Source organism: Podarcis melisellensis (assembly GCF_964234715.1).
Source record: "Podarcis melisellensis genome assembly, chromosome: 1".
NCBI classification, from domain to species: domain Eukaryota; kingdom Metazoa; phylum Chordata; class Lepidosauria; order Squamata; family Lacertidae; genus Podarcis; species Podarcis melisellensis.
The window spans coordinates 6,121,941-6,137,154 of NC_138528.1; the positions used below are offsets into that span (position 1 = coordinate 6,121,941).

The following is a 15,214-nucleotide window of genomic DNA, read 5'->3' on the forward strand; positions in this document are numbered from 1 at the left end:
TGCCTTTGGGCGAGATAGGGAGGTGAGTAACCGGGGGATCAGGGCCGGCTGTTACCCCGTCAGAGATACCCCGCCCCAGGTTGTGGGAGCAACATTGCTGCTTGCTGGAACCTGCCTGAGACCTTGTGCCTGACCTAGCCTGGTTTCCTGCCTTGGCCCTGTTGGACTGACTCATCGCAGAATCCTGGACCGTGTGGCTCAGGTTAACCCCTGGGCCCAGCACAGATATCCTGCAAGGTAGTAGAGGTTTAGGATCAGAGTCTTCCTTTTCCTGGATGGACTCCCTTCCCAGGTGGACAAGCCCCACCTGCCCCTCACTTCCCTCTACAGCACGTGCAGAAACCGCCTTCTTGACTGTTGGACTCATTCTTGGTCTTGTCCGCGCAATCCACTGGAATGCTCCAGGCTGGCTTAATGTTCAGTCCCCATGAGACGGCTCATTCTTTCACAACAGGAAGTTCCCAGACCAGGTCAATGTTTAACTGGACTTACCAAAGTGTGGAGATGGGAAGGGTCTGTGAGGGAGTTGCCATGGGAATGGGTGTACCTTTGGCTCTCCTGTGCGTCAGGGTGCGTCCTGAGGGGAAAATTCCACTGGGAGACCATCGGTAGGTTGCGTTAGAAATCCAGTTTCATCTCAAAAGGTGGTCGGTCGAACGGGTGGCTCTGAAAACCTGTCGATTTTTTTCCTTCTTGGGCTTCACCCTTCCTGGTGGACATTGAACTCTGTGTTTTGAACCTGTCTTCAGCTTCAAACCTGGAAATGCCACCCCACTGCACGGAGGAATTCTCAGGCTGCGGGTTTCGTCCTTTTGGATCTTGCCCCCATTTTGATGACTCCACACTTATGGACCTGGGGAATGGAATGTAGGGCAGTTTTGGGAGTTGGGGACCTTGGCTGTTACTTCTTTTCCAGAGCGACTCACCGCTGTCTGGAAAGATGGGCTCGAATTCCTCAAAGGCCCGTCGGAAGGTGACTAAAGTAGCCCCCATGCCCATGAAAGAGGACTGGCCGCAGGTCCCGGGCAGGGTGGCCGTCTACACGTTCCAGAGCCCTCAGAGGGAGACAAGTCGAAACACATTTGCCTCCTGGGTGGAAAGGAATCCAGCATCAGACAGGCACCTTCCACCCCTGAGAGAAATGGGACAAGGGGCATATCCCACAGGTAATTCTTCGTTCCTTTTTAGGGTGTGATGAAAAGGACAGAGGTGTCATTTTTATTGTGCCTTCCTGATGATGATGCGTGATCTCATTTCTTCTTGTTGTTGTTGCCCTCTCCATGAATTATTTGCCTAATCCTCTTTTAAAGCCATCCAAGTTTGTGCTCATCACTGTCTCCTGTGGCATTGAGTTCCACAGTTTCACTACATGAAGAAGTACTTTATTTTCTCTGTCCTGAATCTTCCAGCGCTTAACTATGGACACAATACAGGTACCTGTCCTGTACTCTTCTTGGTGCCTGCTAATAACGTTGTTGTTGTTTAGACTAGCCTAGCCAGATGATTTTTTTTAGTTTATTATTCGGTTGTTGGGATTTTTGAATTTTTGAATTCTTTTTACTAATAATCAGTCCCCGAAAACCTGTTGGAATGGAACAGTCTCCACCTGCCAACAGGAGGACAGCAAGGAGCGAGCCGGTCCAAATTCTGGGGGCAGCCATCGAGAAGGCCCTCTCCTGCATCCTCACCAAATATCCCTGTGAGAGGGGATGAGACCCTGAAGATCTCAGAGCTGGGGGGCTCAGGACTTGCACTCATGGTGATATCAGGGCGGTTATACACAACGCCCCCCCCTTTCAATAGTGTTTGTGCCTGCAAAAGTTTTGGGACAGAGCAATCTGTGGAACGCCCTCCCACCAGATGTCAAAGAGAACAGATGACTTTTAGGAGACATCTGAAGGCAGCCCTGTTTAGGGAAGCTTTTAATGTTCGATGCATTACTGTGTTTTAATATTTGGTTGGAAGCCGCCCAGAGTGGCTGGGGAAGCCCAGAAAGATGGGCGGGGTATAAATTAATAATAATAATAATAATAATAATAATAATAATAATAATAATTATTATTATTATTATTATTATTCCCAGATGGGCCTTGGAATGAGGATGATTTGACAGGCTTCTGGTATGATCTTATGCAGGGCCATCTTAAGCACATCTGGCGCCGTGGTGCAAAGATCCCTCCGCCACCCCCGCCCCTTTCCCAGAGTTGTCGAACTTTTTTTAGGGCTGGAGGAGGCTCCTGCTGTGGGGAAGAGGTGGAGGCTGGACGTGGCACCTCCCGGCTGAGCTGGCTGCTTCATGCCGCAGTGGCCACGGCAGGCAGCACCAGTGGCGTAGCGTGGGTTGTCAGCACCCGGGGCAAGGCAAGTAATTTGCACCCCCTTACCCGTGGATTTGCGCCCCCTAACCCTAACCCCCAGATGTTGCGGCCGGTGCGGCTGGCCCCCCCCTGCACCCCCACGCTATGCCACTGGGCAGCACACTGAGCGAGCGGGCCTGCACCAAGCAAACAAGGGTGCGTGCGCCGCTCCCGCCGAGCGCTGGCTCAGTGTTTTTCCTTTTAGCCTTCTGGCGCCCTGTTCAGTGTTCTCCGGACTCTCGCCTGGCGCCCTCCAGAACTTGGCGCCCTGGCACCCTGCGCCACTAGCCTCTATGGGTAAGACGGGCCTGATCTTTTGCATTTCCATGAAAAGGTTTGTTTCCAGGAATTCATTTCACCGAAAACAAGGATGCGAGCCTTTCTTTGAGAAATAATAATCTTGCATGGAGCATCATGGATCTCTCTCTCCCCGACCCCCCCGGATGATCTCATGGTAGAGGCTGCCTTGCGCACGTGAAAGGGAATGTTATCCCCCCCCCCCCGAAGAAGACGTGGAGGTGAATACAAATGAGTCCTGGGCATTTGGCAAACGACCCAGAGAGCTTTATGACAGCAAGTGCGCTCACATAAAAACACCTGGCAGAAAGATATAAGAAGGCAGATTCTGTCGGGTATTATGAAAATGTTGTTTCCTCTTTTATTTTTTGCACAGCCGTTTTAACTTGCTCATTATGCCGGAGTGGCAAATCTGTGAAGCTGCTGGGGGGGGGGGGCTCTCCTGTGCTTTTCCTCCATCCCCTCAGTTAAAAAGAAAAAGGAAAGTGAAATGGATCTGTGTGAGAGAGAGAGAGCTCTGTTCCGCACACAAGGGGATCTGTATCTTCTAGAGCTAATTGAGTGTTTGGGGTTGCCAGTTCCCCCAGAAAGCACTCTCCCTCTCCAAGTTCTAATTTCTGGGCATTATGAATAATTTGCAAATTAGACGCCGTCCTTATTAAGTTGTGCGAAGATCCCGCAGGTGGCATAAAACGAAGAAAAAAAACAAAAAACCAAGCCAATTTAATAAGCAAAGACAAACTGCCAAAAGGGTCAGTATGATGGTGGTGGTAGAGACGGAAGAGACCCGGGGGTCATCTAGTCCCACCCCCTGCAATGCGGGAGACATGGCCTCCCATGTCCTCTCCCCCATGCTTTTCAACATCTACATGCAGCCGCTGGGAGAGGTCATCAGGGGGTTTGGGTTGGGTGTCCATCAATATACAGATGATACCCAGCTCTACCTCTCTATTAAATCAGAACCAGTGAAGGCGGTGAAGGTCCTGTGTGAGTGTCTGTAGGCAGTTGGAGGATGGATTGCAGCTAACAGATTGAGGTTGAATCCTGACAAGACAGAAGTACTGTTTTGGGGAGACAGGAGGCATGCAGGTGTGGAGGACTCCCTGGTCCTGAATGGGGCAACTGTGCCCCTGAAGGACCAGGTGCGCAGCCTGGGAATCATTTTGGACTCACAGCTGTCCATGGAGGCGCAGGTCAATTCTGTGTCCAGGGCAGCTGTCTACCAGCTCCATCTGGTACGCAGGATGAGACCCTCCCTGCCCGCAGACCGTCTCTCCAGAGTGGTGCATGCTCTACATATCTCTCGCTTGGACTACTGCAATGCGCTCTACATGGGGCAACCTTTGAAGGTGACCAGGAAACTACAACTAATCCAGAATGCAGCAGCTAGACTGGTGACTGGGAGCTGCTGCTGAGACCACATAACACCGGTCTTGAAAGACCTACATTGGCTCCCAGGATGTTTCCGAGCACAATTCAAAGTGTTGGTGCTGACCTTTAAGGCCTTTAAACATCCTCGGTCCAGTATACCTGAAGGAGCGTCTCCACCCCCATCGTTCTGCCCAGACACTGAGGTCCAGCTCTGAGGGCCTTCTGGCGGTTCCCTCACTGCGAGAAGCCAAGTTACAGGGAACCAGGCAGAGGGCCTTCTTGGTGGTGGCGCCCACCCTGTGGAACGCCCTCAACACCAGATGTCAAAGAGAAAAATAACTACCAAACTTTTAGAAGACATCTAAATGCAGCCCTGTTTAGGGAATCTTTTAATGTTTAAGAGACCACTGTATTTTAATACTTTGTTGGAAGCCACCCAGGTCTCCCCAGCCAGATGGGTAGGGTATAAATAAGAAATTATTATTATTATTATTATTATTATTATTATTATTATTATTATTATATAAAAAACTGTTATAAAAATTATATGTTGATGCAAACACAGGATGCCTTTAGCTTCTGCAGTGAAATGTTGGAAGGTATTGAGTAGGTTAGGTTCCTCAGCCCTCTCTTCAGGAAAAAAACATGTTAAAAATATTATTTATTTATTCAAAAGCCTTTCGCAGAAACTCCCATGACAAAGATGCTCCTCTTTCCTCCCTCTTTCCAAGTGCCGAGGTCTGTTGCGCTAGACCTGAAGATGGAAGTGAGAGGACAAAGCATCATCAAACAGCATCCTCCACGAAGACCTCAGGTAAGAGGGGGCAGAGCAGGCCAGTGACGTCAGGGGCAGGTGCCAGGAACAGGTCAGCAATAACTCACAGGACGTCTGTGACATTAACTCTTTATTCAAAGAAACAAACAGCTCAGGAGGCCAGGCCTGCGATTCACAGCAACTCATCCTGGTAGATCTTGCCCCTATGAGGCAGTTGTGGGGCCTTCACACAGTATACCTGAAGGAGAGTCTCCACTCCCATCGTTTGGCCCAGACACTGAGGTCCAGCGCCAAGGGCCTTCTGGCGGTTCCCTCACTGTGAGAAGCAAAATTATAGGGAACCAGGCAGAGGGCCTTCTCAGTGGTGGCGCCCACCCTGTGGAACGCCCTCCCATCAGATGTCAAGGAAATAAACAACTATCTGACTTTTAGAAGACATCTAAAGGCAGCCCTGTTCAGGGAAATTTTTAATGTGGGACATTTTAAGGTATTTTTAATTTCTTTTGGAAACCACCCAGAGTGGCTGGGGAAACCCAGCCAGATGGGCGGGGTATAAGTAGTAAGATAATAATAATAATAATAATAATAATAATAATAATAATAATAATGTCAGCTGTCTCTCCCCTGGTGCTTCTTATTCTTCTTACTGTTCCTCTTCCAATATTTCCAGCTTCTGTCCTCTGCAACCTCTGAACTATGACCTTCTACAAACCACTGTTCTAAATCTATAATGTCCTCCTGTTCTCGGGACGATTCAGGAGAAGGGGGGCAGTCCCCACCATTCCTCCTCAGTCCAGCCCCTGACACTTGCCTCTGATTCTGGACTGCTCTCTGCCACAGACTCATCCTGCTCACTAAGTCCTGTTACCTCTTCAGCTGCTGACACCTCCTCCTCCCAGTCTCCTCCCAGTCTCCTCCCTCTGACCACTCATTGCCGTCCCATCACCACTCCCCAGGCTCTGAGCCTTCTTTCCTTGGGGGTTCCCTAGCAGGTCCCCCCCCCAGCATCCAGCCAGTCCATGACTAGTGAGGAGGGGTGGCACTGGCTGAACGTGGCACAAGGCTCTCGGCTCGGGATGTTAGAAGGCATCATTCTCCTTTCTACCCTGTATCTGTCAAGTGCCCCACCGTTTCCGTTCTGCTGCAGTTCACCTTCCGCCAAACCCCACTCAATTCATCTTGCTTCCCGCTGTGGCGAATTCACATAACTTCTGCAATGTTGTTGTTGTTGTTTAGTCATTTAGTCGTGTCTGATTCTTCATTACCCCCTGGACCAGAGCACGCCAGGCCCTCCTGTCTTCCACTGCCTCCCGCAGTTTGGTCAAACTCATGCTGGTAGCTTCGAGAACACTGTCCAAGCATCTCGTCCTCTGTCGTCCCCTTCTCCTTGTGCCCTCCATGTTTCCCAACATCAGGGTCTTTTCCGGGAGTCTTCTCTTTTCATGAGGCGGCCAAAGTCTTGGAGCCTCAGCTTCACAATCTGTCCTTCCAGTGAGCACTCAGGGCTGATTTCCTTCAGAATGGAGAGGTGTGATCTTCTTGCAGTCCATGAGACTCTCCAGAGTCTCCTCCAGCACCATAATTCAAAAGCATCCATTCTTCGGCGATCAGCCTTCTTTATAGTCCAGCTCTCACTTCCATACATCACTACTGAGAAAACCATAGCTTTATACGTCTATTCATTAGAAGCCGCTGATGGGCTTCTCCTCAATGAATTTGCCGAATCCTCTTTCAAAGCCTAGAAGGAAATGTGACTCTCATGCTTTCAAGTTCCCTGGCATGCTATCCAGTTTAGCACTCACGCCGAAGTTTATTTGGTGACATGGTTAGCGCAGCAGCTAACGGGAAGCTTTCGTGATGTCAGGTCCCCCGAAGGCAATAATTGCACCATCGGTCCCTTAAAACGGCCGTTGCGCAGTTGAGATTGAAATTCACAGGCCCGCATACCAGCAAACATCGCTCAAAGCCATATTGAATGATGCAGAAGCCCGTGGGAATCTTCTCCCTGGAGAGATCCCCGTTACCGTTCTTTGACTTGACAAGATCCCTTTGAAGGGCTGCCTCTCTTTCGCTCCTTTGCCTTTTCGTCCAGGCAGCGTGGCGCTCGTCCCTTTTCATGTGAGATCCCACCAGATGCTTTTACCTGATTCCTTTTGCTTGGCCTACTTCCTCAGGCTTTGAAAGTCTCGGCGGTGAGAAGGCTGAAAGAAGACCGCAAAAGGCATTCCCGGGAGGGCTTCCAGCCCTGAATCCCATGCAGATTCCTCACAGCTGTGCGTGAGGATCTCTGATGCAGCCTGGAGCAGAATCGGAAGCCCTTCTTATTCACACACACTGATCAAGCAGCTAGAAAGTTATATATCATCACCAGCACCGTCCATTTTAAATGCCACCCATCTGACTGGGTTGGCCAGCCACTCTGGGCGGCTGCCACAAAGAACAGTAAAAGCACAGGGATAAATGTTTGAGACCCTAGCGATACAAACCAATTGGCCAAAGCAAAACCAAAGTAGGTTTTTCTTTCAGCTGGGAAAGTTACAAAGGAAATGAGTGTGGCATTGTCCAGGGCTCTTCCCTGCAGAGGCTTCACTCTGTACAGTGGTACCTCGGGTTAAGTACTTAATTCGTTCCGGAGGTCCGTTCTTAACCTGAAACTGTTCTTAACCTGAAGCACCACTTTAGCTAATGGGGCCTCCTGCTGCTGCCGCGCCGCCAGAGCCCGATTTCTGTTCTCATCCTGAAGCAAAGTTCTTAACCCGAGGTAATATTTCTGGGTTAGCGGAGTCTGTAACCTGAAGCGTTTGTAACCTGAAGCGTATGTAACCTGAGGTACCACTGTATTGTAATTGATCACATTTACAGCGCCGGAAATCACTTCTGTACAGGTGCGGTTTTCAGTGTCTGGGCATGCGCAGAAGCGATTTCCGGCGCCATGAGCATGCGCAGACACAATTTCCGGCGTCGCGCTGCACTGGCCCGGCCCACGGAGGATTTTCATTCAGGAATGATCTGGCCCATGCCCCGTAAGCCTTGCCAACCTCTGGTCTAGCCCTTTTATGTTTTTGCATGTGCCTAAAAAGAAGGGTTGCCGCTGAGGTGCTGGGTTCAATTCCTGCCATCTCCAGTTAGGGCTGGGAGAGATCCTTGCCTGGAACCCTGGAGTGCCACTGCCCATCAGTGCAGTGCAGCTTCCTATGTTCTTATGTGCACGGAAAAGTTGTGATTTGTGAAGAGCGTTCCAGCTGAATTGAGCAGCTGGCAGATTTTCCTCCCTGGGTTCCTGGGCAAATGGTTTGAAGAAGAGTTAGCTTTGCGGTGTTAGGTGCTGCCACCTAGTGTCCACACTCAGAAGGCAGTTTCTGCAGAGGAACAGATGGGGCTCGTCCAACTGGGAAGGAAAACTCTGGTCCTAAAACTCCAGGGGTTTGCAAGGCACCGTATTTTTCGCTCCATAAGACGCACCTAGTTTTTAGAGGAGGAAAACAAGAAAAAAATATATTCTGAACGAAACAGTGGATGTATTATTTTTGCGGTTCATGCTGTGACCACAGACGTGTGGTCTGATGGTGAATTTAACAGAGACATCACCTTGCCGACAAAGGTCCGTATAGTTAAAGCTATGGTTTTCCCAGTTGTGCTGTATGGAAGTGAGGGCTGGACCATAAAGATGGCTGATTGCCGAAGAATTGATGCTTTTGAATTCTGGTGCTGGAGGAGACTCTGGAGAGTCCCATGGACTGTAAGAAGATCAAACCTCTCCGTTCTGAAGGAAATCAGCCCTGAGTGCTCACTGGAAGGACAGATCATGAAGCTGAGGCTCCAAGACTTTGGCCACGTCATGAGAAGAGAAGACTCCCTGGAAAATACCCTGATGTAGGGAAAGATGGAGGGCGCAAGGAGAAGGGGACGACGGAGGACGAGATGGTTTGACAGTGTTCTCGAAGCTACGAACATGAGGGAGGCAGTGGAAGACAGGAGTGCCTGGCATGCTCTGGTCCATGGGGTCACGAAGAGTCGGACACGACTAAACGACTAAACAACAACAACAACATTTTTGCGCCATTGCGGCTCCACACAACAGTGGGTGCGTGATTTTTTGGGTGCAGGCTGTAGCCATGGACATGCTATGTGAATTTGGGATGACTTTGGGGTGACCCAGTGTAAAAATCCTGAGGATCCATGGGCTTTTACCTCCCCCCTCCCAGGCAGCCTCCGCTAGCATCCCTTATCTCTCTTCCCATCCCACTGATTAGCTGTTTCCTTTCAACACTGTATACAAATATTGAAAAGCACTCCTCTCCTGAAAGATACCTGCTCTGGCGGGCGCCCGAGGTCTCAGGAGCTCAGAAGGGCTCCAGAAAGGTCTTGCCGCCTCTCACCACCCTCCATTCTGGTGCTGGGCGGATGGCATAGATGCTTTTCTGAAGAAACATCTGGTTGAAACAACCTGAGAGCAGAATTTGCCATGTTTGGGAGACAGTGACAGCTGACAGGGTCCTGCTTCCCTTCAACATACAGAACCAACACACAAAACAACACTGATTAAGAAGGGAGTTCTAGTTGTCCTGTTTATTATACATACATACATACATACATACATACCCCACCCATCTGGCCGGGTTTCCCCAGCCACTCTGGGTGGCTTCCAACAAAAGATTAAAAATACATGAAATACATGAAAACGCCATTCGTTAAAAACTTCCCTAAACAGGGCTGCCTTCAGATGTCTTCTAAACGTCAGATAGCTGTTTCTTTCCTTGACATCTGATGGGAGGGCGTTCCACAGGGCGGGTGCCACCACTGAGAAGGCCCTCTGCCTGGTTCCCTGTAACCTCACTTCTTGCAGTGAGGGAACCGCCAGAAGGCCCTCGGAGCTGGACCTCAGCATCTGGACTGAACGATGGGGGTGGAGATCCTCCTTCAGGTATACTGGGCCAAGGCCATTTAGGGCTTTCAAGGTCAGCACCAACACTTTGAATTGTGCTCGGAAACGTGCTGGAAGCCAATCCTTCGGCAGCACATATACTAAAATTGGAATGATACAGAGAAGATTAGCATGGCTCCTAGCAAGGGAGCCAGTGTGGTGTAGTGGTTAAGAGCGGTAGTCTCGTAATCTGGTGAATCGGGTTCGATTCCCCACTCCTCCACCTGCAGCTGCTGGGTGACCTTGGCCTAGTCGCACTTCTCTGAAGTCTCTCAGCCCCACTCACCTCACAGAGTGTTTGTTGTGGGGGAGGAAGGGAAAGGAGAATGTTAGCTGCTTTGAGACTCCTTAGGGTAGTGATAAAGCGGGATATCAAATCCAAACTCTTCTTCTTCTTTCAAGACTAGTGTTATGTGGCCTCAGCGGCCGCTATTTCATTTATATACTGATTGGTTGCAAACAAAACAAAACAAAAACCCTCAAATATCTCAAAGCAAAACAGTGTTGAACAGTCCAAATCTCTCTTCTTGGCTTTGCAGAAGTTGGAGCCTTTCATTCTCGCAAAGGACATCCCTGCAGACAAGTTCTTAAGCCTGCCGTGTGGAGGAGCAACATACAGAGCAAAGGTTGGTAGAAGTTCGTGAAGGAAGGAAGGAAGGATGGAGGGAAACGTTTATGCCGTAAGTACAGGGTAATCTTAGTATCCAGCCGCATGCTGCAGTTAGCAGTTTTTAAGGAGGTGCGGTTAACATTCTGGCCATGGAAGTATCGTATCAAACACATGCACTGGTCTGCTTGGGCAAGAACTCCCAGCATCCCTGACCATTGGTCATGCTGGCCAGGGGTTCTAGGAGTCCAGCAACACCTGGAAGGCTAGATGTCCCCTTTTCCAGATAGGCCAGGGTTTCCCAAACTTGGGTCTCCAGCTGTTTTTGGACTACAACTCCCATCATCCCTAGCTAGCAGGAGCAGTGGTCGGGGATGATGGGGATTGTAGTCGAAAAACAGCTGGAGACCCATGTTTGGGAAGCCCTGAGACAGAGAATGGTCTGCCCATCCAATAGGCCAGTTTAATTTCCATGCCCTCTTCTTGAGGAGGGGATTAAACTATCCTAATTTAGGCTAATGCTTCTTTTTCAGTTTAATAATCCTCAACACATACTTCCTCCAGAGACATAATATGTAGAACTTTAGCATGGGAATCTGCTTCCTATGTCCCATGGTTGCAAATTCTCACTAGTTGGACCAGGTTTTGCTTCAGCAAACCAATTCTTATGCCCATTGCTTGCCCATTCCCAGGAAGAACTCTGTTTGTACTCACACTAGGGATGAATGGAGATTTTTTTTTGCATTTTAAAGCAAATTGGTCTTGTTTGTACCTCCGGGCCCTAAGTCACATATTGGAACATAACAATCCTTTGGTTTTTACATTTTTCTGAATTTTGCAATACATTTCTCACCCACAAATACATTTAAAAAGTGTGCATTTTAGGATAAAACACATTTAAGAATGAATGTATTAGGATATTATATGCATGTATTTAAGTAAATACACATGTAAGTATGAATTTAAATAAGAATTTTCTTGTGGGCTCTTTTTTAAAAAAAAGAAAGAAAGATAAAAACCCACAGATTAATGCAGAAACCGGATGGGATCAGATTTATGAATGTACGCATGCAAACCTGCAACAGACCAGAAACAGAGTGATCCATCATCCTGATATCACCGCCTAAGAATCTTTGATTTTAGAGAGCATAAGAATAGAACACCAGCCAAGCGTGATTTTTGCGTCAGCTACAAGTACCCTTGTTCACCTTGCCCAACGAGTGATGGATAGGACTGTGATGGAATCATGAGTTTGTTTTGCGAAATGTGGGTCTCCTTCCCCCTCCTTTTCCCTTGGAAGGAGCAAGATAAAGGAGGGAAGACTGTTCTGCATCCCGCTGGAAGACGGCAGTATCTACTGAAGATGAAGATGCTGGAACAAAGGAAAGAGGTAATGGCCATGGGATGCCCTTGGAAACGTGGATAATTAAGTAAAACGATGGAACTTCCGTTTTGTGCATTAGAGAACACCACTGCAGGAGGGACTATGATAAGAGATGGTATCATTCTGAGTGGATTCACTGCCATAACCATAGGCTTATGACATTCAGTTGTTTATCAATTCCATTAATTGTAGAGAAGTCAATCCAATTAAACAGATTTTAATCGATTCGTTTTATTTGACCGATTTAAGGGAGGGGGGTTTATAGCGCGACTGTATACAGGTCCAAATCAGAAGTGGGTTTGGTGGGATTTACTCCCAGGTAACCTCCATAGGAGGGACATGGGTGGCGCTGTGGGTCAAACCACAGAGCCTAGGACTTGCTGATCAGAAGGTCGGCGGTTCGAATCCCCATGACAGGGTGAGCTCCCATTGCTCGGTCCCTGCTTCTGCCAACCTAGAAGTTCCAAAGTAGATAAATAGGTACCGCTCCGGAGGGAAGGTAAACAGCGTTTCCGTGCGCTGCTCTGGTTCGCCAGAAGCGGCTTAGTCATGCTGGCCACATGACCCGGAAGCTGTACGCCGGCTCCCTCGGCCAATAAAGCGAGATGAGCGCCGCAACCCCAGAGTCGGCCACGACTGGACCTAATGGTCAGCGGTCCCTTTACATTTACCTTTTATACAGGTGCAAATCAGAAGTGGGTTTGGTGGGATTTACTCCCAGGTAACCTCCATAGGACTGCATCCTTAGGGCCAGATCCAGCTACATAGTTGTGCTAGCGGCAGCCAATGCAACAACGTGTGCGAGTGTAATAGAGCTGTCTCCTCTCTCCTCCCCACACTGTACCCCCCCAATTGGCTCCAGGAAGTTGAGCTAACACCCAGAATAGCACACAGGGGGAAGGAAAGGTGTGATCGTTTCAGCAGGCAAGCAGAAATCTTTGTGCCAATGAAGCACTACTTTGAATTCCACCCAAAGTCAAATAGTCTACCAACTAAATGCAGGTGTGGGTTAAAAGAGCATTGAAATCTGTTTTTAACTGTGACTTGTGTTCGTTGTGACTTGCCCCGAGACCTTAGGGTGGAGGGAATAAAATCAAAATAATAATTATTCCTATTCTTATTCTTTCTGAAGCAGGAAGTCTATTTTCTTTTCGAAACTGCAATAATGCTTGCAGTTCAAACACTGTACCACCCTTTAGTTAGAGCAAGCGGCCTGCTGCATTCTTTGGAGTATCTCTTTGATGCAAAAACTAAGATCAAATTTATTCCTACTGAATTGGCGTGGCACCCTCAAAGGATCATGGGAACTGTAGTTTAAGGAGGATTCCGATCACAACCCTCCGGCAGCTGCACTACAGCTCCCAGGTTCCCCTGGGGAGAGCAAAAGACTGCTAGATCTGTTTAAGGCCCTTCTGTGCATATAACTAGCTATTTATAAACCCAGGCAGAACTGAAGAGATGCTTGCAACAGGAGGCAAGACTTAACAAGCCAAAAGCGAGGGACCTCAGCATCAGCGAAACTCTTGGGTGCGTGCCGGGAAATAATAGCTCCGAAGACGAGGAGCTTCTTGCCCTTGAGCGTGACCAGACATTTGACGGAGACCACGGTAAGTGATACTGGGGAGCTGAGCAGGTTTTCCGGTTTAAGCCACCTGCTGTGGTTCACGCTGCTGCAACTGCCATATAATTAAGACACCACTTCCCGCACGGATCTCGTTCGCAACCCGAGCGTCCACTGTAGTTTAGTGTAACAATTGGTCAAAGAAGCATGCTCCAGATCCTTCCAATAGCTTGTTACTATGAGCCTGGCCGCTAGTCAAAGAGAACTCCTTAAGAGATTTGAACTGTTAAGTTAGCATCGCCAGCTCTGAACATGTAAGGACGTTTCGTCCGGTAATTGCATTTACATATGCTGATCAGACAGCAAGTCCCAGAGCTGCAAGATATATCGGCATTCAGGTCAAATGTCCACAAGTCACCAAGGGCCATTTTGTGACTTTCCTGATTGCTATCGGGCAACAAGGCAGAAGGTGGGAAAATATTTTCCACTCCGATGTCAGAGGTCCAGTCCCCGGCTTGATAACACAGTAAGCGTAGTTAATTAAAAAGGATGATTTATTGTCAAATCAAACAGATAGCTCCGGACGACTTAACACGGCTGCCGCCATCATCAGTCAAGATGACCCTTCTGAAGACTGCCTCCCACATGGCCAGAAGCAACTGAACTTTCGCTTCTTACATCTTGTGTTTTGCTTCCTATCTTGCAACCCTCCCATTCACCGAGACCTCGGACCTCAGCTCCCGCCTCTTCCCCATTCTCTGAGAGGCTGTCTCAGAACTCTTTCCTGCCTGTTTGTGCTTCTGGTGAGCTTTGACTGTATTCTAGCCTGTTCTCCGTTACTGTCTTATCAGCTTGTATGTCAAGGTCAGGAGGAGCCGGAGTATGCAGCTTTCCTCTGACTGACTAACATCAAAGCAACCTCTCTGATCCTGGCTATTTTCTGCAGTTAGCTGCAAACTTTCACTTGGCGCTGGCTCATTCCTGACACCCAAGGACCACATTTGTTTCTGGGCATCCTTCCCAGGGTCATGCACCAGGGGCAGGTGGGGCCAGAGGCAAAAGGATCAATGGATGCAAATTTGTACTGAAGGCTAGTTTCTGCCCACACATCCAAACATCCCTGGTCCTGTTTCACCCGAGGCAAGGAAGAGGCATTCTCAGAGTTCCAGGACACATTCCAAGCAAACAAACACATTTCAGGTACAAAACAGCACCAGTGGGGCCTGGGGGCACTTCCAAGGGCCTGGTAGAGAGCCCTGGAGGGCCACATTGAGCCCCCAATCTTGGGATTCCCCACTATTCCTCTAGGCAAAACTACTGCAATCGATGAGCCACTCCAAGGTAGCCAAACCCATTAGAGTGTTGTTATGAAGCTTCCTGTGGCGACCAGATACCCAATGCAGTAGAGCTTCCTGTTTCTTTTTACTAGGCGATCGGTGGAGCGGAGAATTTCCAAAAGAGCTTGGACCTTCTGAACCCCACGAAGGACAGAGGGGTAAAGTGGAGACATGGTTGCTAAAGCAGCAGGCAAGAAGGGAATCTTTCTGGGATGCATCAAGTACGGACTCCGAGAACTGGGAAGGCGACTTGGGGAAACCTCACCGGAGACCAGCCTTAGTGAGGACTAAGACGGAGAGGATTGCTCTGTTCGACGAGTTTTTTGATAGAGAGTTCTGAGCTAGAGAGTCCCCAGAAAGCCGCCAGAGGGAAGGTCAGGTTGGCGAGGAAGATGGAGCGAGCCTTCAAGCCAACAAGGCAGGTGTCATGGCGGCTAAGAGACCGACACCCTCCCATCTCACTTCGGCCATGGACTCGCAAGCTTCTCTCTTGCTCTGCAAAATGGGGGGGGGGGGGTCAACAGCTTACCTTACAGGGTAGGTGTGTGAAGCATTGGGCATACTTGGAAGTGTTATACCAATGCTATGCATTATTATAAAG

General features: G+C 49.0%; 1 protein-coding gene across 2 annotated transcripts; it reads left to right on the forward strand.

Annotated features, from left to right (window-relative positions):
- Positions 1-226: 226 nt before the first annotated feature.
- Positions 227-14,953, forward strand: CCDC198 (coiled-coil domain containing 198; the record flags this gene model as incomplete). 2 transcript variants are annotated; one of them, XM_081914968.1, is made up of 6 exons in its annotated part: positions 227-1,166; positions 4,757-4,839; positions 10,264-10,350; positions 11,632-11,721; positions 13,160-13,322; positions 14,706-14,953. In XM_081914968.1, exons 1-6 carry the CDS (start codon positions 941-943, stop codon positions 14,951-14,953), a joined length of 897 nt encoding a protein of 298 aa, XP_081771094.1. In that variant the 5' UTR covers positions 227-940. The 2 variants fall into 2 exon arrangements, with proteins under 2 accessions (XP_081771094.1, XP_081771095.1); XM_081914969.1 differs by lacking the exon at positions 14,706-14,953 and having other exon boundaries at positions 12,464-13,278.
- Positions 14,954-15,214: the final 261 nt, after the last annotated feature.